Source organism: Pteropus alecto, unplaced genomic scaffold, assembly GCF_000325575.1.
Source record: "Pteropus alecto unplaced genomic scaffold, ASM32557v1 scaffold109, whole genome shotgun sequence".
NCBI lineage: Eukaryota > Metazoa > Chordata > Mammalia > Chiroptera > Pteropodidae > Pteropus > Pteropus alecto.
The window spans coordinates 9,596,842-9,623,847 of NW_006494608.1; the positions used below are offsets into that span (position 1 = coordinate 9,596,842).

The 27,006-nt window shown below is 35.9% G+C and overlaps 1 protein-coding gene across 2 annotated transcripts in view; it reads left to right on the top strand.

Moving 5' to 3' along the window:
* Positions 1-11,460, top strand: part of ORC5 (origin recognition complex subunit 5) — a 170,114-nt gene extending 158,654 nt beyond the window's left edge. The window contains exons 14-15 of one of the 2 annotated variants that reach the window (XM_015599540.2): positions 4,244-4,295; positions 11,131-11,460. In XM_015599540.2, coding sequence (XP_015455026.1) covers positions 4,244-4,295; positions 11,131-11,133 — 55 coding nt within the window. In that variant the 3' untranslated portion in view covers positions 11,134-11,460. Of the gene's footprint in view, positions 1-4,243; positions 4,296-9,731; positions 9,783-11,130 lie in introns of those variants that run through there. The other variant, XM_025041927.1, reaches the window with a different exon arrangement.
* Positions 11,461-27,006: the final 15,546 nt, after the last annotated feature.

Below are 27,006 nucleotides of genomic sequence, written 5' to 3' on the forward strand. Positions count from 1 at the left end.
ACCCTCTTATATTTGTTGAGGCTATCTCTGTGTCCCCGTATGTGGTCGATTCTTGAGAATGTTCCATGTGCACTAGAGAAGAATGTATAAGCAGCTCTTTCGGGATGGAAGGCTCTGTAAATGTCAGTTATGTCCAGCTGATCTAATGTGTCATTTCAGGATGTTATTTATTGATTTTCTGTTTGGACAATCTGTCCATATCCAACAGTGGGGAATTTAGATCTCCTAGTATGAAAGTATTTTGGTTTGTTTCTCCTTTTAGTTCTATTAGTAATTGCTTTACATATTTTGGGGCTCCCTAATTGGGAGCATAGATATTAATAAGTGTTATGTCTTCTTGGTACATGATTCTGTTTATCATTATGAAGTGTCCCTCAGTATCTTTCTTTACCTTTTTGAGTCTGAAGTCTATTTCATCTGATATTAGTACTGCTACTCCCACTTTTCTCTGAATGCCATTTGCTTGAAATATCATTTTCTGTCCTTTGACTTTGAGTCTATATTCGTCTTTGGAGCTGAGATGTGTCTCCTGGAGGCAGCATATGGTTGGGTTTTGTTTTTTGATCCATTCTGTGCCTTTTTTTGGTGAGTTCAGTCCATTTACATTTAGGGCAATTATTGAAATATGAGGCCTTATAGCCATTTTATCTTTTGCTTTCCAGTAGCTCGGTCTTTCCATTGCTTCTTTGTCCTTGTGTTTCTTTTTTTCTTTATTATGGTTGGCTTTCGTGGGTTTTGCCTCTGGTTCTTCTTGTTTTATTATATACTTTAGTTCTGAATCTTTGGTATGTGGTTACCACTATAAATATGAAAAAGATAGTTATATATATACAGTGGTCCATTTTCTTCTGCGCGTGCCTTATCTCCTTTCCCCTTTGCGAATTTGGATCTTTGAATCCTTCCCTTTTAAGTCATTGTTCTCTCAGTTTGTCCCTATGTATGCTGAACGTTCATTACTATCTTGCTATAGCAATTCTCATCGTTTAAGCTATGATGCCCTGTTCTTATTAATGATCGCACTTCTCTGTTTCTATTTGCCTGATAGTCACCTTACTCCTAATTACATATTTTTTTACCCTCATTTTGTTTTAGGTGAGCTGACCCCTTTCAGTATTTCCTGTAGTGCAGACCTCGTAGTGGAGAATTCCCTCACTTTTTGTATGCCTGGATAAGTCTTAATTTCTCCTTCCTATCTAAAGAAGAGCTTAGCTGGATACATTATTCTAGGCTGGTAGTTCCTTTCACTTAATATTTTGAGTATTTGTTTCCATTCCTTTCTGGCTTGTAAGGTTTATGCTGTGAAGTCCAACAACAATGATCTAGTGGGTTTTCCTTTGTAAGTTACCGTTTTCTTCTCCCTGGCTTCCCTGAGAATTCTGTCTTTGTCGTTGATTTATGATAATTTTAATATAATGTGTCTTGGTGAAGGCCTTTATGGGTTGAGGTAATTGGGTGTTCTGTTGACTTCTTGAATTCCAAGCTCCAGCTCATTCCTTAGATTTGGGAAATTCTCGTCCACTGTCTGAAAATGCTTTCTAGTCCCTGCTCTTTTTTCTCGCCTTCGAGAATTCGCATTATTCTTATGTTCCTCTCCTGATGGTATCAGCTAGTTCTTATATTTGTCTTTCATTATTTTTCATTCTTCAGTTTCTCTTTTCTTCCTTCTGATTTATTTCTAGATTTCTGTCTTCGATATCACTGGTCCTTTTCTCTATTTGCTCAACTCTATTTCCCAAGCTTGCTATTTCCTTTTTTAACTCTTACAGTATGATACACACACACACACACATATACATACATACATACATACACATGTATATATATATATATACATACACATGTGTGTGTGTGTATATATATGTATCTCTCTCTCCAGAAGATCTATTCTGTTCTTTTTGAGGGGTTCATCCAGTAGTTTTTTCTGTTCCTGAAATTATTGATATGACTCGTTTCAGAACTCACTGAGTTTTCTCAGAGGTACCATCCTGAATTCTCTATCATTTAAGTCACATATTTCTATGTCTGTAAGCTTATTTTCTGGAGATTTTTCTTTTTCTTTCTGAGTTGTCTTGTCACTGTGGTTGTTTATGGTATTTAATGGACTATTTTTCTGCCTGGGCTTTAATGGAAGTATATTCTGTTTTGCCAGAAAGATTTCTGTTTTGCCAGAAAGATTTATTATATAAAGGACTCTCTTTAGCCTGCTGCAAAGAAGGCGGTCTTCTTTTGGTTTCCAGTAGGTGGCGTCTAAGCCTCTTGGATCCCTCTTTAGATAAAGCCTAAATAATGCCTTTTTTATTTTCTTGTAGATATTTAATCACCCTCACTACCTCCATTTCAGTCCCTGTCAGTGTCAGCAACAGTCTTGGCAGCGTTTGGTCAAATTTCCCTGGGGCTCCGTGGTGATCAGTCTTGGAGGTTATGGAATGAAGGTCCCTCTGGATTGGGAATTGAGGGGTAGGGCTCAGCCTTGGTTTTGCAATCAGGGCTGGTAAAAATCAACTGTTGTTTCTCTGCAGTCTCCTCCTATTCCTCTGTCTTCTGCCCTGATGACTTGGCCCTGCTGTCGGCTGCGTGGAACTCACAGCACTTCCAGGCAGACTGTTCAGAGAAGTTGCCACACCTTCTCCCCTCCCCTTCCTCCTGCAGGGAGCTCCAGAGGCTGCGAGAGGTAGCTGCAGTCTCGGCAGCGTTTGCTTAGATTCCTCTGGGGTTCTGCGGTGATCAGTCTTGGAGGGTATGGGGGAAGGGCCCTTTGAGTAGGAGATTGAGGGCTATGGTTCAGCCTCAGTTTCGCAACCATGGCCAGTAAAAATCGACTGTTGTTTCTCTGAGTTCCCGTCACGCTTCTCTGCCTTTTGCCCTGATGACTGGGCCCTACTGCCCACCAGCTGCGGGGAGCTCACAGCTTTCCCAGGCAGGGCTGTTCAGGGAACTCTCTTGGCTGCAAGAAGCAGCTTCTTTATATCTCCCAGTCCACTGCCCAGTGGACTTGTGGTAACTCATACTCAGATCCCACGCTCAGATGTGCTAGTTTGCAGTTTGGGTGTTTTTTGTTGAGTTTTAGACGTTCAGCTTATCGTTGTTTCAAGAGGAGATATCTAGGACGTCTCTCACTCCACCATGTTTCCCAGAATCCCAGCGATGAATTTTAGTTGCTTGAAATTGGCCATGATAGGAGTATTTACTTTACAGAATGAGCAGGTGTTACAAATCAAGGCTCTCTCCCACCATTTCCCAGTATATCACTGCTCCAGTGTATTGAGGAGTGCCTGCCCTCTCCCTCAGCCATCCTAGGGAAATACTCTGTACTGATACAGAAAATGCTGGTCTTTTGTATATTCTTCCAAATTCTAAGGGGCAGAACATAATTTCTTAGTTGTGGACTAAAGGAGAATAAGAATGTCTTGGAAAATGCATTTGAGAATGTGAAACATGAAAGGAGACCTCAGCTTCCCAGGATTGGTCTCTGAGTAGAATATTGTAATTAATATACCAACTCTAAGGTGGATAAATACCGGCCAAACTCATATAATCACTTGCTTTCTCTCTCTCTCCTTCTTTCTCTCTCTGAATCATTTATCAGCTGCCATCTTTTTTCTTTTTCTTTTTCTTTTTCGTTTCCTTTCCTCTTTTGAGATCTTTAAACCTGAGAACTGAATTGCACAGGCTGTAGGTATAGTCATTTTCTCCCTGAAGTGGGAGGGCACTCTAGCATGGTGAGTGAGAACATGGCCATTGGTGCTAATTAGCACAAGTTCAAGTACTGGTTTTATCTCTTTTTAGCTGCCTAATATTAAACAATTTATTTAACTTTTCTGTTCCTTTGATTCCTCTTATGTAAGATGGAGATATGGCCAGTTTTCCCTGTTAAGAAAACATGAATGTTCAAAGGAGTTGAGCACAACACTCTGTCCAGTATACAAAAAATACTAGATGAATGCAGAAAACTACACCCAGCTGAATGGAGCCCCACTAGAATATACAGAAATGCACACATCTGGCGAGGACAAGGAGCTGTGCCCATCCAATCTGCTGTTAGAGCTTCTTCTCTGATTTCTGATAACCCTTCTCCTACCACTTCACATTAACAAGCAGCTACCACACAGTCAGACACCCTCCCCTCTTGCTAATTTTTCCTTTTTCTTCTCTGCCTGTTTTGTAGTTTCCTCTTCTTTCTGTTTTCTCTCTTTATGTTTTTTCTCACTCTCTTCTTATATTTATTTTGTTTTCTGTACACAAGGTGGCAACTGGGAACATGTGAAAAGCCTGTGGGACTGCAGGTTCCCACCCAGGTAAGCTTCAGATCTTTTTCAAGGTAAAGTACCATATTTATTGCAGTAATTATGTATTTCTGAACTATTTCCCATCTATAAAAATGTGCTACCATTTTTATCGTGTGCCATTTTAAAAAATATGTGCCACTGACTATTGATTGTGCCCCAACCTCATTTTCTCATAAGGCCTGTGTTTTATTGCGTGATTTTGCACAGAGTGGTAATTTTTAGGAACACAATCATCACGGTTATAGCAGAACTGACTTACTATCCATAACTGTCTTCTTCATTAGGCTAATGGTTAAGTGAGTTAATATGTACAAAACACTCAAGATAGCACTTGGCTGCAGTAAATGGTAAATTAGCAATGGCTATTTTTGCTTCAACAAAGAGGGTATTGAAGTAGATAATAGTCTCCAAAGACCTTCCGACTCCAGGATTTTGTGCATTATAGAGTCCAGGATTTTGTGCATTATATGTACATATGAGTTGGAAAACTTGAGATCTGCTCAAGGCCATACAATTAATTAGTGAGGTGATGGAAAAGCACTGCTATCCAGGGCTCTTACCTTCTCTCCAACCAGTGACCCTGGACAGAAGGCAATAACTGAAAAGTAATTGCAAAGTCATTAAACATCTATCAATTTCTAAAATATATATTAAATGTTCACAATTATGGTAAAATGTGTCAGGTGGAAGGGATTCTAAGGCTCTTAGCAGTTTTGGCTGTGTCAAAAGTTATAGCTGTAACTATATAGCTAGAAGGCAGATGTCTGGACTATTTAAATTTTACTCTGCGTTTCAAGCACCTTTACATTTTGTGCCTATAGGGAGAAAGGCATACAAGGGTAACATCTAGTCATTGGAAGATGAATGCCTAAGGGGCAAAGAGAAATTTATTTTTATTTCTCTCATCACATTATTATCTTTTCAATGGCAATTCCCCCAACACCCAACATTCAGAACACTTATGCTCAGGGGTGTATTGCTTATGATATACAATGCATGCCTATGCATGCCTAGCTAAGGAATGTTTTTCTCTGTGATGAAATAGCCTCAAGATCCAGTGTGAACTAAACTTTCTCCAAACTCTTTTTAATCCCTCATTTTTTATTAGGCTAAGAGTAAAACAGTAGCATATGGACCCTCAAAATGTTGTAACCATCATTTGACACTTGAGTTATTGCCCATTCTATAAAAGGGATGAGTTTTTAATCTCATGTTGCATACTTTCCAGCTTTCCAGCTCTACAAGAAGATATATATATATATATATATCTAATTATTTATTTATTTACTTAAAATTTTTTAAAATTTATTTTTCAATCACAGTTGACACACAATTTTATATTAGTTTCAGGTGTACAACATAGTGATTAGACATTTATAAACCTTACAAATTGATCATGCTGATGAATCTTGTACCCATCTGACATATATAGTTTTTACAATATTGTTGACTGTATTCCCTATGCTGTGCTTTACATCCTTATGACTATTTTTATATCTGGCAATTTGTACTTCTTAATCTCTTTCACCTTTTCACTCATCCTCCCAACCTCCCTCCCATCTGGTTTATCAATTTGTTCTCTGTGAGTTTATTCCTGGTTTGTTTATTTATTTTGTTTTTTATATTCCATATATAAGTGAGATCATATGGTATTTGTCTTTCTCTGTCTGACTTATTTCACTTAGCTTAATAGCCTATAGGTTTATTCATGTTGTTGCAAATGGCAAGATTTCATTCTTTTTTTATGGCTGAGTAATAATCTATTGTATATATGTACTACATCTTCTTTATCCACTTGTCCATTAATGAACACTTAGGTTACTTCCATATTTTGGCTATTGTAGATAATGTTGCAGTGAACATAGGGATGCATATTTTTTTCAAATTAGTGTTCTGGATTTCTTCATATAAATACCCTGAAGAGGAATTGCTGGGTCATATGATCGTTCTATTTTTATTTTTTGAGAAACCTCCATACTGTTTTCCATAGTGGCTGCACCAGTTACAATCTTGCCAAGAATGAACAAGGGTTCCCTTTTCTCCATATCTTCACCAACACTTGTTTGTTTATTTATTGATGATAGCCATTCTGACAGGTGTGAGGTGATATCTTACTGTGGTTTTAATTTGCATTTTCCTCCTAAGTAGTGATGTTGAACATCTTTTTATATATATAAATTAGTCATTTGTATGTCCTCTTTGGAGAAATGTCTATTCAGGTCCTCTGCCTATTTTTCAATCAAATTGTTTGTTTTTGTGGTAAGTTGTATGAGTTCCTTATATATTTTGGATATTAACTTTTATTGGATGTATCATTGGCAAATATTTTCTGTTTAGTAAGTTGTCTTTTCATTTGATTTCCTTAGCTGTGCAAGAACTTTTTAGTTTAATGTATCCCATTTGGTTATTTTTTCTTTTGTTTCCTTTGCCAGAGGAGACATCCAAAAAATTATTGCTAAGAGCAATTTTAGAGAGTTTACTGACTATGTTTTCTTCTACAAGTTTTATGGTTTCAGATCTTATGTTTAAGACTTTAATCCATTTTAAGTTTATTTTTATGTATTGTGTAAGAAAGTGGTCTACTTTCATTTTTTAGCATATATCTAAGACATACTTTTTTTAGATGGTTTAATGGTGGGTTAATTAATTGCACTCATTGTGTTACCTGTTTAAGGGAAGATGAACACAATTGCACTCATTGTGATACCTGTTTAAAGGAAGATAAAAGTGAGAACAGCATGCTTAATTTACACTTTTATTTTCAAGAGTGGGTTATATTAAAATAACAGCAAACTTTCTTTTTAGAGCATTGGTTCTCAAAGTGTGGTCCACAGACCCCTGGATTCCCAGAGACCTTTTCATAAGGTCTGCAAGGTCAAACTAGTTTCATAAAAACATTAAGATATTATTTGCCTTTTTGCAGTGTTGACATTTGTCTTGATAGTGAAAAAGCAAGCTGCTGATACCTTAGTCTAAATCAAGGAAATGGTACCAAATTGCACTAATAGTTATTCTTCACTATTATGCTTTTGCAGTTCAACAAGCAAACAAACAAAAAACTTCAGTTAAGAATGTCCTTGATGAAGCAGTAAAAATTATTAATTTTATGAAATCTTGATCTTTGAGAACATGTCTTTTTAATCTATGTGACAAAATGGAAGTGCTCACGGAGACCAAAGTCTAATGATTTGTCTCAAGGTAAAGGAATAGTGCAATTATTTGACTTTTGAGCTGAATTAGCCACTTTTATTTCATGGAACATTATTTTAATTTGAAAGAACTGACATATAAAATATGGCTTTTTAGACTTTGCAAAATTAGACCAAGTAAGCCTTGGTTCTATCTTTAGATATTAGTTGCCAATGATAAAATTCGAGCTTTTAAGTAAAAATTAGGATTTTGGAAACTTCATATATGCTACCATAAGCTTGAAAGCTTCTCAATACTTAACTTTTATGACAATATTGGTGCTGATATTAATGAATGTGATTTTTAAATATTATATAGTGAAATATGTTAAAATTTGGAAGATCTGCCTAACTCAGTAAAATAATATTTTCAAAATGACTAATATATGACATTACAAAATCAAGAATGAGTAAAAAGAATATTCAAAATATAAGTGAGACCAATGGATTTTAATGTGACAGAGTATAAGAAGTTTATTTATATGGTTTCAGATTTCATATTGCAACCAACCTTTAGGAAACTTCCACCTGTTGAGTTTTGCTGTAGTATCAAAGAAGATCCGTAATTATATAAAAGCATTATTAAAATAGTTCCTCCTTTTCCAACTATCTGAGTGATCTTCTTCACATACTTCAACCCAAAACATACTGTAACAGAGTAAATGCAGAAATAGATATGAAAATCTAGCTGTTTTCTATTAAGTCAGTCATTGAAGAGATTTGCAAAAATGTAAAACTATGCCACTCTTTTTTTGTTTTGAAAAATATAATTATTTTCATAATGAATGTATTGTTTATGTTCACACAGAATGGATTTATTATTTTTAAATGGATTTATAAGTAAATATATTTTAATGTCTCCATTTAAATTTCTAGGACAAAATGTATTGATAGATATGACCTACAAAAATGAAAGCTTTTTGGCATTCTTAATATTTTTTAAAAGTTTAGATGGGTCCTGAGTCCCAAAAGTTTGAGACTCACTGTCTTAGAGCTCTGAACTGGATTTAAAGATATAGTTTTTGAAGTGTGATCCTTGGACCACCTGCCTCAAGATTATTAAAAATAATATATAGAAATGTATATAAAAATAAATATTCCTGGGTCCTTGCCCACATTCCTGAAGTGGACTCTCGCAGCATGGCGATGGGAAAACCTCCATGTCTGAGAAGCTTGTCAGTCATTCTGAGGCTCATGCAGGACCCTGTACTGGTCAAGGGTCCTGAACTCCATGTCCAGATTGGCTACAATTTATTACATGATCTTGGGTAATTCTGTTAGTTTCTTGGAACCTCTGTTTTCGACAGAAGTTGGACTCATGAGCTTGCCACAATGAAAGTTTATTCAGAGAGCCTCAGATAAAAGGCTTTAAAGATATCCCACATGTTGCTATTTCTTAAATTATAGGTGTTAAAATAAATGACTAAAGTACATGTTGCAAAGCGGTATCTTTGACTTTTAAAAATAGTTTTTAAAGTAGTCTTTTAAAAAACTTTAAAAGGAGTCTACTGATCTATTATCCATCAATTTCAAAAACTCACAGCAGACATTCTTGTCAGTAGTGCATATTAGCTGGGTTCTAACCCAAAGTGCATTCCCAAAAAAACAATACCCAAAAAGAGAGAGCAAAAGGAAAGCATAAAAAAGATAAATGTAGACTACCAAAATAAATAAATAAATAAATAACAGCTATAAAACTTAGATACGAAATGAATCTGAGGTGCCAAGGGGCTCTGAAAAATGAAAGCTTTTTAAAATGAGAGATTATCCTCTCCGCCTGGGGGCCGCGTAAGGGCGGAGATGTACAATCCCTTTAATGTTCGGCTAAACCCCAATGTCCAAAGCTTCATTCCCTCAAAGCCCCTGGAGGCAAGGGCTGTCCCAGAGTTTATAAAGGTCATTTAGAAGCAGTCCTTCACGAGCTTTAAAAGTTAAAAGCAAAAAGTTTAAACTTAATCTGTTGCTCACGCAAATATCCATTCTAGGAGGTGCAGCTATGGGCAGATTGCATCCTCTCTCCCTTTTTGGGAAATGGTGGAGCTCTCACTGCCTAGGTTCTTGGATCCAATAACAGATCCAAGCCATCCAGTAATTCCTGATACAGGTTCACCACACATCTTTCCTTTGTGCCCCACATGCTGGTGCATCATTAGAAGGCAAGGCATAGTTTTCCAAACGAGCAGCCCTTTGATTTCCTACTCTGTTAACAGGGAATATATTTAATATTAAGGGTCACATTTATTGAATTTTTTGTCAGGCGCTGAGCTCAGCAACACTCCCAACAAGTCTATGAAGCAGGTACTATTTTATTATATCTCTTTACACATGAGGAAACTGAGGCATGGAGAAGTTGAGTAACTTCCTAACATCACCAAGCTAGTAAGTAGTTGCATCTGATTCAATCCTGTGATTGTTTGACTCCAGGACTTGAGTTGCAAGTAGCTAGCTACTCTATTGTATTTTCTTACCCAAAGAACTGAGAGGCAGAATAACCGCCCTAAGGGCGGAGTGGGGGTGGGGAGAAAGGAGATGGAGCCTCTCAGTAAAGCCTTTAAAGCACAATAAATCTTTAGAAAACTATTCTAATATTTAATAAAATATCTAGATCTTTCTCTAGATTTTATTAAAAATTTCACCTGCATTAAACTTGATTGTTTTAATGTCTAGTTGAATTTGTTGCCCACTTCATTTGTTAATGTGAAACCCACCAATTTTAGGATCATGGTGGCCAAAGTTTTCTGATTCTCCCCGCTCCTCGTGTTTTTTTTGCTGTGTCCATTGATCAGGGTTCAGGACAAGGTCACGAGTATGGATTTTGTAGTATGGCCTAAACCTATATGCAAACAACACTGACCTTTGAGCTAATTTTATATTTTTTCTCTGTTTCCTAGCACCATAGCAGCTCCTATAGACAATGTCTAAACAATATTTTCTTACATCATACTTGAGAGGAATGGAGGTTTGGAGAAGCATTTGTGTCTGAGAGGATCATAATTTTAGAATTCATCATAGGAACTGTTGCTGGACACTCTAAGAGTTATGGCCTTTCTGATTTTTCTGTTCCCTCTTACCCTCCAAATCTCCAAGCTACCCTCATTATTCTTTTTCTCTGTGTCCTCAAGTTCTTCCCTCAATAGAGTTCTTTTTTATATCTTATATATACTCTTAACATTGACATTTGGTTTTAGTTCAAAACTTACTTAATTCATTTGGGAGTTATACAATCATTGATTTGAGTTGTACAGAGTGGATGTATGGCAAAAATCAAAAGAAATAGCTTCTTTGCTCAAGAGAATGTCAACAGATAAGGGAAAGGGGGAATAAACAACTCTGATAGTCTAGAAAGTATGTATTAGTTTCTTGACTTTTTTCCCCCATTTTTTATTATTATTAAACTTCATTTCAGCGGAAAGAAGGAATCTTTTGAGGGTTGCCGGTCTGAATTTATAAGACAGTTGGATTACAGCATATGTTAGGAGAGAAGATTTTTTATACACTCATATCCTCAGAGTAAAGTATCAAGGTTTGCCTTGTCGACATGGCTAAGGTGCTTAACAGCATGCTATCTAAAATATTTACACCACTGTAACTTATTTATTTAATAAAATAAATAATATGTATGGTGTTTTTGCACATATTGCTGTTTGTCTTCACAGTGACAGTGTTCGGGAGGCTTCATTGACACCATTCAGAATGTGAAAGAATTTGTTTGACGTCACACAGCAGAAAGCAGAGGAGCCAGCAGCGCTTTCCTTTCCAACAATACTAACATAAAATGCTAAATTTTCATTTAACAAACATTCTGTCAATCAACAAGCATTTACCATGCACCTCTTAAATTAAATCATGAAAAAAGTTTTCTTCAAAACTGAGTAATAGGATCTCGGCCCTGAAATTCCCTATTGAGAACAGACGTGTAAACCTCAGTTGTAACATATGGAATCAAAAGAAGATAGGACTTTAGAATGTGAACTGAATATGTATTTAAAGTTGACAAGGAGAACTTACTATTTCATGGAGTACTACCATGAATTAGATTGTAATGTGATATTCACACTTTAGTTTTGTCAATTAACCTTGAAAAATACTCAGTTTGTGTGGACTCCAAACTTTAAAGTAAAATAATTTATATTTTTAGATATCTTTATTTTCTTAAAAATTTGTTAAAATGAATGAATTAATTTTTTATGGTGACATTGGTTAACAAAATTCAGTAAGTTTCAGCTGTACATTTTAACAGTAAGGCATATATATATATACACACACATTTACACAATGTAAATATATATATATTTTTTATATATATGTTCACCTCCCATAGTTAGATTTCTTTCTGTCACCACATATTTGACCCCCTTTACCTCATCTACCTCCTTCCTCCCCCTCCCCCTACTCTGGTAGCCACTAGTCTATTGTCCATGTCCATGAGTCTCTGTCCTGTTTGTTTGTGTTTTAAGGTTTATATCCCACATATCAGTGATAGATATCTTTCTTAAATCATTAATCTATAAAATAAGAAGGGAAACAACTCAATCTTTTTTTCAATTGAGAAATTACAAGTGAGTTGGGTACTAAGCACATTTTAAGAAAACTTGAAATTTAGCACTGTTCCTCAGTGAGAGATCTGCAGAATATTACCCATGGGGCTACATATAAAAACATCTTTCAAATGTTACTTGGCCCAATCACTATTCTTGATAACGATGACAATTAACTCCTGACATTTTGTCTTCTACATATTGGTTGGAAGCAGAATCATTTGCCCAATTAACATAGAACCTGGAGATACTTTAGAATCCTTTGCCTTATATATTTAATTGCTTGTGAGTAACCTGTACATTATCTCATCTAGATCTCCATAATCAAGAATTATACACAAGCTCTGTTTGCTAGCCACCAACCACCCCCTCTTTTAAATGATTGGAGTACCCTCCCTCAGGTCTTTCACCAACAGCCTGTGGTCAATTCTAAATGCTCAGTTTCTTCCAACAGGAGACAATTTTAAGCAGTGAGAAAAGCTCAGGATTTGGAGTAAACAGACTTGGATCAAAATTCTTCTGCCAATTACTAGCTGTGTGATCTTGGACAATTTACTTAACATCTTTGATTCTCAGTTTTCTCACCCATAGAAACAGGGTGATAATGATAAAACTTACTTTGCTTGTTCTTGTGAGGATTTACAAAAATAAATATATTAAGTATCCAACAGTATCTGGCACCTTTTAGACAACCAACAAATGTTAGTTTTATCCCTACTCCCTACCTCCCTATCTCCTTCACTCGGTAATTCAGAATCCAACCTGAGTTATCAGTGAACTAGTCCCACGGTCCTTTCTTTCATCCTCCTATCTTCCCAGAGAGTCACCACCCTGACTGGCCTTCTTTCTTCGTCCACTGGAGTCTGCTTATCTGGAATACCTTCCCTCTCCATTTTGACTTTTCATTCATCTCTTTCTCAGAGTCAAACTCATCCAAGAAGTCTTCTTGCTTAAATCAGTAATTGATATATTTATTAGCTTATCTTTCTAACATTTTTAACATTCAAGTTTAATGTTAACCATGCTGCTTTGTATAGAATAAATACATAGAAGTACCTTTTGTCTGTTTACTCATTCTATAGCAAATACTCGGCAAATGGTTGGTAGGAAAAATATTTTAATCAAATGCGTAAATTGTTCTTGCTCACTCAAATCATTCTGCAAATTAAGTCAAAGATACAGAAAGATCCTATAATAAGATACTGATAAAGGTAAGTAATCATTATTTGTATGTGTTCGACCCAACGTAGCTGTGATTTTAATTGATGAAAATATCAGTTATGATTTAGTGATAGCAAATGCTGTATGATTCTTAAAGAAAAACACTTCTCCAGAGAAGTAGTATCCTTTACTACATGACAGAAATTCACTGAGTACTGAGCCACTACTGCCCCCTATAGTCCATACAAGATATATCAGGACACAGTACAAAATGTTGATATTCTCAGGAAAAGGTTTTATTGCCAGATCTGTTTATTATCTACCCAGGATCCTATCCCTACTTACCCCTTCACAGAGTGAAACTCTTATGCAGGCATCCACAAAATGCAGCCCATGAGACTTAGGGAAAGGTGACCCCAGCCCAAGCCCCTTTAAGTTTTAACTAGTCCGAATCAAACATGGTGTCTCTCAACTGGATTGGTTTAGAAACCTGGCTTAAGAAATCAGCTCACGGCATTATCTTGGTATTGGAACCGATGTTGGGCCAATCAGACTAAAAGTAAGTAATCTTATTGCATAATTGAGGAAGAAACTCTCATTCGCTCTCTGCTGGATATAAATGAGGAATCATGTACCTTTCTTATTACTGGTAACTATGCTCTGATTGCTGGGAAAATCTGTTGTAGGAAGATATCCACACTGTGGAAGGTAAAGCACTGAGATGAAAAGAACATGGGGACTGGACTTTTTTGAGCTGCTAAATCAGTCAACCCTGAAACCTTACTTACATTAGATTTTTTATTATATGAGAAAATACATTTTATTACTGTTTAAGTCATATTGAAGACATCCTTACTGTTAACAGTACTGAAAATGGGAACAAATAGAAATACTGAATCTTCAAGGTCTTGTTGATTCCTAAGCTTAAGGACATTATATAAATACATATTCTTGGATGGTACACGTCCAAGGAATATTTTCTCAGCCCATCTGTGAATACAAATGGAATGTGTCTATTTAGGTTCAAGTTCTTGTTGGGCTCTTTAGCTTTCTATGGAAAAGCTTCTTTTAAAGTCCATGAGTCTGTATTCAGCCAACAACATATGCTTGCTGAATTCGGGTATTTGACATTTGTGGTTGATTGCCACAGTTTTCTTTCCAAAAAGCTTGGCTTTTCTCTACTTAAAAATATATCTTCAAATCAAACTAGATCATCAGTTATTTTTACTGAGTTGCCCATTGGTGTGACATCATCACTATATTTTCGAGATCCTTGTCTTTTTCTGTAGATGTGCCGAAATCATTGATTTAATTCCATACTATTCTCTTTATATACTCATGAGAAATAACTATCTTCTAGTATGAAGATTAGTAGTACCTAAGCAATTTATTTATTTTTAAAATTAAGAATATTGTCAAGTATGTTTCCCCCGAGACAAGTTTTTCTCAAAAGAGGGGACTTGAGAGTTATTCACAAGAATGTTTAAATTTTGTGTTTTTATTTAAATTCTAGGAAACAAATTAATATAAGCATATTTTGGACAATTTGTATCTTATAATTGAAAACTGTTCCACAGTTTCACTGCCTGAGTTCCTGTTTGTGCTTCCATTAGAGTTGATGCCAAGTGGTACTTTTGCATTGTTGCCAACTGATGAGATAAGAACACTGGTGTGCTTGATACATTGACGTTGTCTTCTCACCAAAGGAAGGCCAAACAGTATCACAACAGGCCATATGAACTAGGTTTCTCAGTAGTCTAATTAGAGAAAAATGAAAGGGGAATGAGTCATCAAATTGTATCATGCCAAACTTAAATGAACTTTCATCTGAGCACTCAATTCCATAGCAATGTGCAAGCAAGACTTGGGTTCAAACATCATTTATCACATAAAACTACAGTTGTTAGCAGGCTTGTATTTTTAGCTTTGTATTCAATAAACTTTGTTTCATATAGTTGAATATTTAAATGCTATAAGCACACAGTCTATGCTTTGTTTATCTAAGAGAACACTTAGTAACATCTTACTTTATCCCTTACTAGATGTATGATCTTGGGCAAGATACATAACCACTCTGTTCCTCGGTTTCCTGATCTATAAAAAGGGATAATGGTATTATTTACTTCATTAGATTTTTATGAGTGTTAAACTCTAACTACCACTGTATTTTTACTTCTATTATAAGTAAAATAATTTAAGCCAATGCTGAAGATTCATTGGGACTTTTCCTTCTATAAGGATATACCAGAGTTTGATTTCTTCCCTTTCTTAGTCACTGCTAGAGAGCTTAGCACCACCTCTGTGGCCCACGAATAACAAGAGTAAGGTTATTATAATGTCTTTGGCTTTATTTTTCTTAGCTCTATTTATGCTCCCATCTATTTAACTTTCTTCTTTGCCCATACTTTTAATTTAGAAGATCTTGTTGCACTTTATGTGTCTTTTTAAGCTAGCTTAAGTCCATTTTGGAACAGAAGGTGTGGTACATAAAAATCAATAAAAATGCATATCCACTCCTAGACTGTGTGAAAGTAGGGCATTTAATGACAATTAGGCTCACTGGGACATATTATCACATACAGGAAGGATCTCAGAACTCATTTCCTGGACTGAGATATTTTCTCAGGAGTAGGAGTATAATAAAATTGACTACAATTATCTTCTGTCCCTTCTATGAATGTCATAAGTGTTTATTTCATTTTTGTGAAAAACCCTTATGTAGAATGTTTTTCTCATTTTCTTTTATCTCTTTCACAATGAGTTCATTTAGGACCCTCAATGTTTGTCTATATTTTATTTAGATTTCTAAATTTTTGATGATTTTTACATTTTTCTCGAGAAGGAAATATCAGCATTCATGGTGAAAATGGCATGACTCAGGTCCAGAAGAGCAGACTATCGTTGTGATGACAGTTATAGAATTTCCCTTTCCTGATCTTTCTGTTCCATTTTCTGGGCCAGACTTCAACCTCAAACATTTTGTACTGAGATAAATGTAAGAGATTTTCAGCTGCCTATTAGAGTTTGTTAAATGAGATGAGAAATAACATGATTCATTAGGTGTTGAGATTTGCTACTTATAGCCTCTGGGAAAAAAGAATACCTATCGGTGTATCTAGAACTATTTTACTTTTAAAGCAATTATCACTTTGGAGTGTTGGGAGCGAGATGTGAGAGAGAAAGGAAGTGATAACCTCACTTAAAAGTGTCATCCATATCCATTAAGGACCACTATTCTCCAATTAAGATTCCCTACTTAACCTGACATTCAACTCTCAGTTCATTTAATTTTTTTTCCTTCAAAGGTATTTATTTGATGTGTGATTTATTAAGACAATGTAAAGAGAAAAAAATTGAACTTGAGGACTTCCAAATAATAAATAACCGTTGTTTCTTTGTGCTTCCCCACATCTACCCACTTCAGATATTATGGCAAGACTTTTGTAAGTAAATGATTTCTCCTTTTTATTAATTATTGTAGTCAGCTGGACTTGCCTATGGGAATAACAGCAGAATATATACTATCAGTATTATTGTCTGTTCTTCATATGATCAATGTCTACTTACTGCCGGTAACATGAAGTGAGAAAGCTGCAACTGGCTTTTCACAGTGTCCTTAAGAAATGCAATCACTGACTTCAGGTTTTCTTGAGACATGAACACAACAAATAATTTTGACACATAGAGGTTTCTGGTTCTTTCCAATCTGTGAATCAGCCTGATAAAAAAACAACATGTGGTGGAGTGATACGAACAGTATTAATAGATGTATATGATGTGTTAACTAATCTTTTTTCCACATTTCATAGATTATCATCTTAATGCTAAATTTCCCTCCCAGCTTCCTTGTAATCCTGACAGCAAAGCTTTTAAGTTCAAGAAGTGAAGTTCTATACATGAGAAGGAAATATTTGAAAAGAGTTGTGAGTAGATAGACCAAGCTAATGAGTGTATAAGGTATGTTTTGAGCAGTTCTTCTCTTATTGGCCCTGGTGGTCAATAAAGTAAACTTATTCTTCCTAGATAAAAAGTTCTGAGTTGTCCATTAAAATTTAAATATTCCTTGAAGGGTGACATTATGCTACTTTCAATCACTGAAATTAGTTTATCATATTTAAAAAAATGATTACATGTTCTTCATTCAAAAAAATCATTTCATACAGTACAAAAGGGTCCAAAGAGAAAAAGTTTCTTTCCCTTACCCGTACTCAAATCTCACTCCACATATATCGTTTTTATAATATACTTTGCCCAAAAAGCCTTTTAAATTATTATATAAGATCTATGTTTGCTAGAAGCTTTGTTCATCCCCTCTTGTGACCACATCAAAGCTGTGATGGAAACACGGAGCAAACAGCAAGCAGAGTCACTTGGGGTCTAGATGAACAAGCCCTACAACTAGGGAGAGAAATAAGAAATCACTCTGCAATGTTTGAAGGTAGGATGGGGTGAAGACTCAAGGCTGCCCAGTCCCCAGCAGGTCAGTGGGACAGAGGCTAAGGCAGTGGCAGCTGGCAGCTGCAGACACCTCTTAAAGGGGCTGCGTCCACAACCGGACTTCCACAGTGAAGGACATGCTTTCTCTGAGCACCAGCACCTGGTTGGTGGTGATAAATTCCTTTAGCTTATTTTTTGTCTGGGAAGCTCTTTATCTGTCCTTCAACTCTAAATGATAGCTTTGCTGGATAAATATCTTTGGTTGTAGATCCTGGGTCTTCATCCTGTAGAGTATTTTTTGCCAAGCTCTTCTGTCCTGCATAGTTTCTTTTGAGAAATCAGCTCTCAGTCTTATGGGTGCTCCCTTATAAGTAATTAACTGTTTTTCTCTTGCTGCTTTTAAGGTTCTTTCTTTGTATTTAACCTTGGCATTTTAATTATGATGTGTCATGGTGTGGGCCTCTTTGGATCCCTGATTTTTGGAATTCTCTTAGCTTCCTGAGGTTTTATGTCCATTTCCTTCACCAGGTTAGGGAAGTTTTCCATCATTATTTCTTTAAACATTAGCTGTTCAACATCTTGATTTTCTTCAGTTACGCCAATCAGACGAATTATGTGGAGCCTTAATAGTGTCCCATATACCCCTTAAATTATTTTTATAGTCTTGGCATCTTATCTCTTGCCATTCTAATTGCGTGTCCTTGGCTTTCTCGTCCTCCAGAAAGGGCATTTCATCCTCTTCTTTATTCACTTTGTTTATTCCTTTGTTTATTCCATTTACTATACTTCTCATCTCAGATTATGTGTTCTTCATTCTAGACTGGTTCCCTTTCATATTTTCCATTTCCATTTTTATGTTTTTTATCTCTTTGCTGAATTTATCTACACTTCCCAAAAGTTCATTGAGCATTTTTACAACCAGTGTTTTGAACTCTGCATCTGTTAGATTACTTGACTCCATTATATCTGGATCTCTGTTCTGTTCTGTCATGGTTTCTGCTTCTTTGCCTTTCCATGTCTGTTTCTATGTACTAAGCAAAGCTCCTAAGTTTCCCGGTCTCATTGGTGTGGATTTGTGAAGTAGGTGTCCAGTGGCACAGTCCTGAGAGGGGTTCAGCTGCAGGCCAAATTTAGCCCAAGCCTGTGCCCCGCCGGGGCCCCCTGTTAAGATTCAGCAAGCAATCCACAGATGCTGTGCTTACGGTTACCTCAAAAGGCCGCACCAGAAACCGAGGCTGCCTCCAGTGTGAGTCTAGGCGCCACTCAGCAAGGAACACATGACTCGCTGAGTATGTACCTGGTTGTGGCTTGGGTGGGGCTGAGAGTTGGGGGAGGCATAGTTTCAGGGAAACCTCTTGGTGGAGCGACCTCTGTTATCCAGTTTGATGACGTCACGGCTATGGCGGGGTGCTGTGTCCTTGCCCTGGCAGAAGGGAGGGCTCAACAGGGAACAATGGATACCGCCGGCACTTCTGAACCCAGCCAGTCTCACCTCAGCCCTCGCTCCGACAATGCCTCCCTGTTAAGTCCCTGATGCCTCACCCTGGGCGCAGCCAAATCAGCACTGGTGCTCAGAGTGAGGAGATCCGTCATCGCGAAGATCTGCTCGCAGACGTGACCTCTTTAAGAGGCTTCTGCCGCTGCCAAAGCCTCTGTCTCACTCAGCCGCTGGAGACCAGGCAGCCCCATGTCCTTGTACCACCCTACCTTCTGTCCTTGCAGGGTGATTTCTTGGATTTCTCCCTATTTGTATAATTTGTTCATCAAGATCCCAGGCGATTTTCCTTGCTGCTCTCCTTGTTCCCGTACAGTTTTGATTTGGTTGCCAAAGGGATTAACAGAGCCTCTATCATCTACAGCATTCCCCCCGCCACACACACATATTAACCTAATTTAACATATTCTGCTCTCATCTAAGGTCTTAAAATTTCATTTGCCAGGATAACTGGGAAAATTATTCTAATTATTGAATCTTTGATATGTTATTTTCTTCTTCCCCAAGTTCAGAATTCCTTGTTTGTATCACTTTGGTCAAGAAAGAAACCCTCATCATTTTGGCTTCAAGCTTTCTAAAAAATACTAAGAATTGAAATCCTGAAATGACTGTAATAAAATAAATACCTCTAAGACAACAAAATCATGCCCAGTTTTATTAATAGTAACTATTGGAAGGTGTAATCACTAAGCTGGGGCCTTCAAAATCTGAGGGTTTACCTATGATTTCCTCTCTTAGGGAACCGGTCACGCATGCTCACTTGAAACCTCAGTGAACCAGTTGCTTTATACATAGATCAGGACAATAGCTGTCCCAATAAAGATTAGCTATTTATACCTATTATTAGCAAAACTCAAAATGTGGTGGGTAAAAGCAGCTCCATCCTACTCATAGATGTTATATCTTGGTATATGCTCAGTTTATGTATGAGCAGGGAGTGCTGTGGTGTAGTGAGGTCATTTTGAGGTCAACATTATTTTTCAACAATTAACTCTTGTCACAAGGCCTCTTTTAAGTTGGCAGTTGTTGTCATTTTCCCTTCTTTTTTCCTTTTCCTTTGACCTGGAAATCCCAGGGCAGGTCACTGAAGCTGGACCTTTATCAGGCTGTCCTAGAGTTAAAGCCATGACTCATTCTCAAATTCAGAAAAAGAGAGTTCAATGATTAACAGAGGCAGGGAGAAGGGCTGTGGTGGAAGCACATTACTGAGCTCCCCAAAAGCGTAGCTTATTAACATACAAAGTTTAGAGTTTTCGTGTCAACAAGTGAAGCTGCTTGATCCCAATAACTGACCAGCCTCTGTCACCCCGTGTATGGATCGGCTGGTCCACCCAGGTCAGAGAGCGTAGATCCTTTGGACAGAGGGGCATGTTGTTCTCACTGTGTGTGCCGGGTCCCTGGGCCTTCTGATGGGGAAGCATTTCAGACCTCATGTCACGTGGAGCCTCTGACCTGCCCAATCTTGGAGAAAATCCTCTCTCTCTCTTTCAGGCACTTTAAATGACTCTTGGAAGAGCCATAGCTTGCTTACTGGAAAGGCTTCTGCAAAATAAAGCAAGGTGGCTATACTGTATTTTCATGAAAGTGTGAAAATTTCATTAAATATGAAAATAACACAGTTGAGAGTCAATCTCAAATATATGGATTTTTTAACTCTGCGAGTATTTCAGTGGAATATCTGAGGGCTAAGCATTATAAGACCATAAATTGTAGTCTTTTTGCCAGCTTTCTCAGCCTAGGACACCCAAAAGATATAAAATTAATCATACCGAACAGAGAAAACAATTATAAATTGTTTAATACATTCGTCTTAAATTCTACCTTAACTGAAAAGGCAAGTGGCTAGTGGTTTATATCATTATGTGTCTCTTAAATTAAATTATAAACTGTTATAAAATGAAAGGAGATTTTTGTGATCATCGGTATTACAAAAACACTTCACATAAATGCCATCCAGAATAAATATTTACAAGTAAATTTAAAAAGTTGTAAACCCACCTTGCAGGCAGTCGTTTGGTGAACTGCACTAGGAATTTTACTAGAAAGGAGGAACAATGTCATAAGTAATTTTGTCTTATTGAAAAGAATTTAATGAGAGAAAAGCCATTAACAAAATTTGTCTTATAATTGAAAAACTACCTTTAATAAGAGTTATAAAACTCATCACGCTTAAGACATGGTTGCAGATGGTTGCTGCTTATGCTTCATATAGTAGTGTAAAATAATAATAGTCATAATTTTAAAGGCTTCAATTTGGCCAAACTAATATCTATATCTATATCTATATCTATATCTATATCTAATCTATATCTATATCTATATCTGTATCTATATTTATATATGTAGATATAGATATAGATATACACATATGATATTATATATTTTAAATATTTAAAAAATAATCATAACTTCCATTTCTTAAAAATGAGCATATAACTTACAATTATTAGACATTAAATTGGGTCAGAACTACATTATGGATTCTTAGGTTTGTGGGTTCTTGTAAAACAAAACTTTCAAGCCCTCTAGAATAATCAGAACTACAGAGGGCTAGCAGTGCTTGCAAAAGGAGTGAGGATTTTGTTAGAGATAGGTGGTTACAATCCAAAAATCTAATGCTATCGTCATACTATTTGTACCACTTGATTATTTACAAAACCAACTGAATTTGAGCACTTTTAGTCATGGGTCCAAATTTATTTACATATCTTAATACTGAAGCTACAGCATTATTCTTGTTATAAATGCCTTAACTCACATTTTAATGTAAAATGTGTGATATTTAACACTTATTTGAATTATATAAATAATAGAGAATTTGGCTAAGTTAAGGCTTTTAAAACTATTACTTTCTGCATTGGTACCTGCAGCTTCAGTAATAACTTTGTGAAATCATGTCTTAACAGTGACGAGTTTTAAGCTCTTAAAATGTTAGATTTTCAATTATAAGACAAATTTTGTCAATGGCATTTCTCTTATTAAACCCTTTAATATTAATGAACAATGAAATGTCCATTAAACTATTAGGAAATAAGATATATTGGATTGTGTAATGCTGAGAAGTTTATGTTTTCAACAAAATTGTTAGGCCTGTCCCTGACTTTGAGTAATATCCATATTATAGTCCTTAACTGAAAAATTAAGACAAAAATATGCCATTGTGTCCACTATATGAAAAATAAAATCTCGTAATATAATAGGCATGGAAGTTGCTTATCATTTCACATTTAGTGCTTTGTTTGAAACTGACTCATGACCCATTTGAGATCAAAGTTCATGCAACTGGCAAGTAATGGTGGCATTATTTTGTGTCTCTGACATGTGAAGTGCACAAAAAAGGAATTCATAGAGATAAATTGTTTGGCATGAGCAAGTTCTCTCTAAGCTTTAAATATTTTCTCAAATGCAAATGAGGATAAAGAATGAGAGAAGTAAATTATTAAAGGTAGCCAGTTTTATTCTTTTTTCCCCCTCCTCAAAGGCTTGGTATTCCTAGTTCTTATTTTTATGCCTTTCAGAGTAAGTTTCACGGTCCAAGACCCACACATTTACTAAACATGACAGAACTTTTAGCAGTGGAATAAAGCTATATTTTAGCTATGTAATGTGTGAAATAGGCTCTTATGTTTAGGTTTAAACCCTAACTATAATTTACTACATTTGGGGGAGGGCATGAGGGGAGGGAAATAAATTCAGAATTGGAATGCAGTGTTCCCTATAAACTGCACATAGCCAAAATTATTTTCAAGCACAAATGTGTGCCACGCGCAGGCCAGCCTGAAGAGGAGAGGAGGAAGTTTGATGCTTTGCAATATAAACTTGAAAGGAAGGCTTAACACTGGAATAAGAGAAGCCACTGAGCTGTATAGGATTCCTATCTGCTGCCTCTCCCAGGCAGAGGATGAATCAAGGAAGGACGGGCAGGTTTCTCTTGTCTCTTCAGCACAGCTTTCCACAGAAATCACTTATGTGGCCTCTGAGGGGTAGCCGTTTAAGAGAAAAATAAGGAGTAGGTTGTCTGTCCATGAAGATATTCAAAGTTCAAGGTTTGTTGTTGGCCAGCAATCCTAGGAAAGGGCACTATTTCTGGAATGCAAAGCCCTTGGTTTAATTCACAGCTCTATTACCTAGAGACCTCAGAGAATCACGTTCTTTTGATTTTGTGAATCAAGTTCTATTGGTACATAGCTGCATCCACTTGCTCATGTATTGCTTATGGCTGCTTCCATGATACAATTGCAGAGTTGAGTAGTTGCAACAGAAACTGTATGGCTTAAAGAGCCCCAAATATTTACCATTTGGCCCTTTACACAAAAAGTTTGCTGACCCCTGATCTAGAACAAATGATAAGCAGTAAATTGATTAAACTAATTCACACTAAAATGTAGATCACTACTATTTCTCCCGTAACCACCCCCAAGAATGTTAACCGATTAAAAATGTTTTTAAGATTCAATTAATTGCAATTATATGAATAATATCTCAGTGGGCACTTGATAGATATTTTAGGTACCGTTCTCAAGACCTACCAGGAAATGCCTATATCTTTAATTACATACATTCTTCATTTAAGCCTATTTTTAGTTAGCTGAACTCTCTATATTTGCTCATTTCTCTGTTTATTCTGCTTAGGTTACTCTTTCCATTTCCACCCCACCTCTTGTGCCTGGATAATTCTTACTTGTCCTTAAAACTTAGCCCAAGTTTCCCTAAGACATTTATTCTCCACTGAAGCATTCTCAACACCTCTGCCATCCCATTCCATTATTTTTCTTGCTGATCCTCAGTACTAAGTACCACAATGCATATTATTTACTTTATCAAAATATTTATCACACTATATTATAATTATTTGTCTGCATGTCTCACTCTGATATCCCCAGGGCTTAACATGGTGCTTGGCATACTATAGATCAACAATATTTAATAAATCAATATTTATTAATCTCACTCAGTTTATTCCCTGATAAGCAGAATACTGGCTACCTATTTCAATGGGAGGAGTGTTTATAAATAGAGAACCTCCTTAGAAAATTTTCTTGAATACTGTGAAAGAAAGTGGGGTAGATATCACCTACAATTGTATTCTTGTCTGTTTCAGAAAACTTACTTTTTGAGCACCACTAATAGCAGCTGTTGAATTCCAACATAAAATTTTTTTTTGTGGTGAAAATTGCCAAAAAGATCTTGTGCTCAGAAAGCATAGATTATAGTTTTTTATAAGCCCAAGTACATCAAGGCATCGATAATGTGGACAGTATTTTCTTAAGAATGAAATGTTCTTGAATAATTTTCCCATTACATCAGTACAGAGCATTGAATCCAATAGTATTAAACAAATCCTTCTTTTTTATTTAACTTTACTGCGAAGATTTACAGGTTATATATTTTTCATGTAGGACTTCATCATGGAAGTAGCTAACTGAGGACCTGAATAGGAAACACCATTAATTTTATTAAGTTTTATAGAACATGGTAGTCCTGGCCTCTATTTTACAATAGTCCAGACTTTTATTGATCAAATTAAAATTATCTTACCGTGAATGCTACTTCTAAAAACCAGCCCTGATCAGCATTCATCATTTAGTGGAAGAAACCATTCAGACATATTGTTAGACATCCTGTAATTACTAGAGAACTACATGATACCAGCATGAACCTCCATTGCTAGACAATGGAAGAATATTTCAATCTTCAGTTGACGCTGTGAACACTTGTTGTTTGCTTACCATTCGCTTTCTCTTCTTTTGGTACATTTTCTTTTGGGGATCCACCTCTTACTCCCTCATCGTCTACATGGTTTTGGAGGGCCTGACTCTACATTAACTCAGCCTAGGCTCTAGGAGACATGTCCCAGACTGGGTCAATCAGCATTTCCATCACAGTTACATGACTCTAAGTCAATACAATGAGACACAACCCAGTAATGATAAAGTATGCCTGGACTTTGCGAAGGGCTACCATGTTAAGAGGGCCTGCTGGAGAGTGATACCACTGCAAGAAAGAACAGAGGTGAGAGGCGGAGAGAGAGTGAATGCAGTCCTGGCAGTATTATTTAAGCTGTGCTAAAAGCTAGAACTTTCTTTGGATGTTTCGATTATTTCAACCAATAAGTAGCATTTTAAAAATTAAACTAATTTGGGTGGGGTCTCCATTGCTTACAACCAAAAGGTTCTATCAACCCCAATAATAATGTAATGAAATTAAAAAGTTATCTAGAAGAGATGTCTGGGGAAATTCCAGAGAGTTCAAATAATAGAAAAGTTAAAGTAAATATTAAGAGAATGAACATTAAACATCTCTGAAAGCATTTAAAAGCTACTTTTAAAAATTAGACAAAATCTCAGCTAGGAATGATATGTGAGGAAAAGGTTATAAATTCTTCCATTTTTTAGTTTTATAATTTTGAGTATAGCACAGTATTTTAGTTATATTTAAGGTGTTAATATTTTGAATATTGTAATTGATAGTTAAGTAGAGGCTACACTTTACATGTTTTAAAAAGGGTTAATTCATTCTTTAAAAATTTATTATGAAATAGTTCATGCATATAGAAATACATTGAAAATAAAATATAAACATACATAATAATATAACAACACCTGTGTACCTATCAGTGTAAGGATTATATCATTACAAGTGAAATTGAAGCCCCCTCAACCCCTCCTTGGACAAATCTCTGTCTCTCTCTGAATTAACATTCTGAATTGGTTGTTTATCATTCCTATGCATTTCTTCATACTTTACCATATATGCATGAATGCCTAAACAACAAATAGTGTTATTTAGGAGGTAACTAAGCTTTATACTTAAGTGGCATAATAGTGTATATTTTCTCTTGCAACTTGCTTTTTAAATTAAACATTATGTGTAAGATTCATTCATGTAGAAATAAGTAGCTCTACTTCATTCATTTTCACTCCAGTATACTATTACAATTTAAGTTCTTAATAGGTTGAGAACAAGCACAGAGTAGGGGAAAACATATAAAATAGAATTTTCACTAACCTTTAACTGAAATTTAGCATTTCCTTCAATTAAAATATAGGTAATCTACCATAGTAGTAATAAGTGACTAGCACCAATAGAAATCATAGGTATTTCCATATCCTATTATGGTTAATACAGAGATCTTGAAATTTAGACTAAGCTCATTAATTGTTTTGAAATTGTTAATTGTTTATCTTGCTACCATATCTAATTAGTTAATGGGTTAATAAAAACACATATATTACCATAACTTTTTTAGTATGTTGATTATAACTACAGTTTAACATAATTTATTTCTTTGTAATCCTATAATTTTATTTAAAGGTATTAAAATTTTTAAAAACATTATCTTGAGAAGAGGTCGATAGGTTTCATCAGATTGCCAAAGAGGTCCTTGGTACAATTAAGGTTGGGAACATTTGCTCCCAAGCAATGCCTCTCCTAGGAATCTACCCAAGAGAAATTAAAATGTACATCCATACAAAGACTTTTATGTGAATGTTCATAGCAGCATTATTCATAATAGCCAAAAAGTAAATGATCTACCCATTCATTAGAATACTCCTTTAGCAATAAAAGGAACTAAGTATTGATACTGCCACAACATGGATGCACTTCTAAAAACATTATGCTAGGTGAAAGAAGCCAGATACAAAACTACAAATTTTATGATTTCATTTATATGAAATGTCCAGAAAAGACAGATCTATATATAGAAAGTAAATTAGCGTTTGCTTAAGGCTAGGTGTGAGGAAGATGGGATAAACTGCAAACGGGCATGAAGGATCTTTCTTTGGGTAATGGAAATGTTCTAAACTTAGATTGTGGCGATATTGTACAACTCTGTAGATTAACTAAAAGGCATTCAATTGTACACTTAAAATGGATGCAATTTATGGTATTTAAATTAA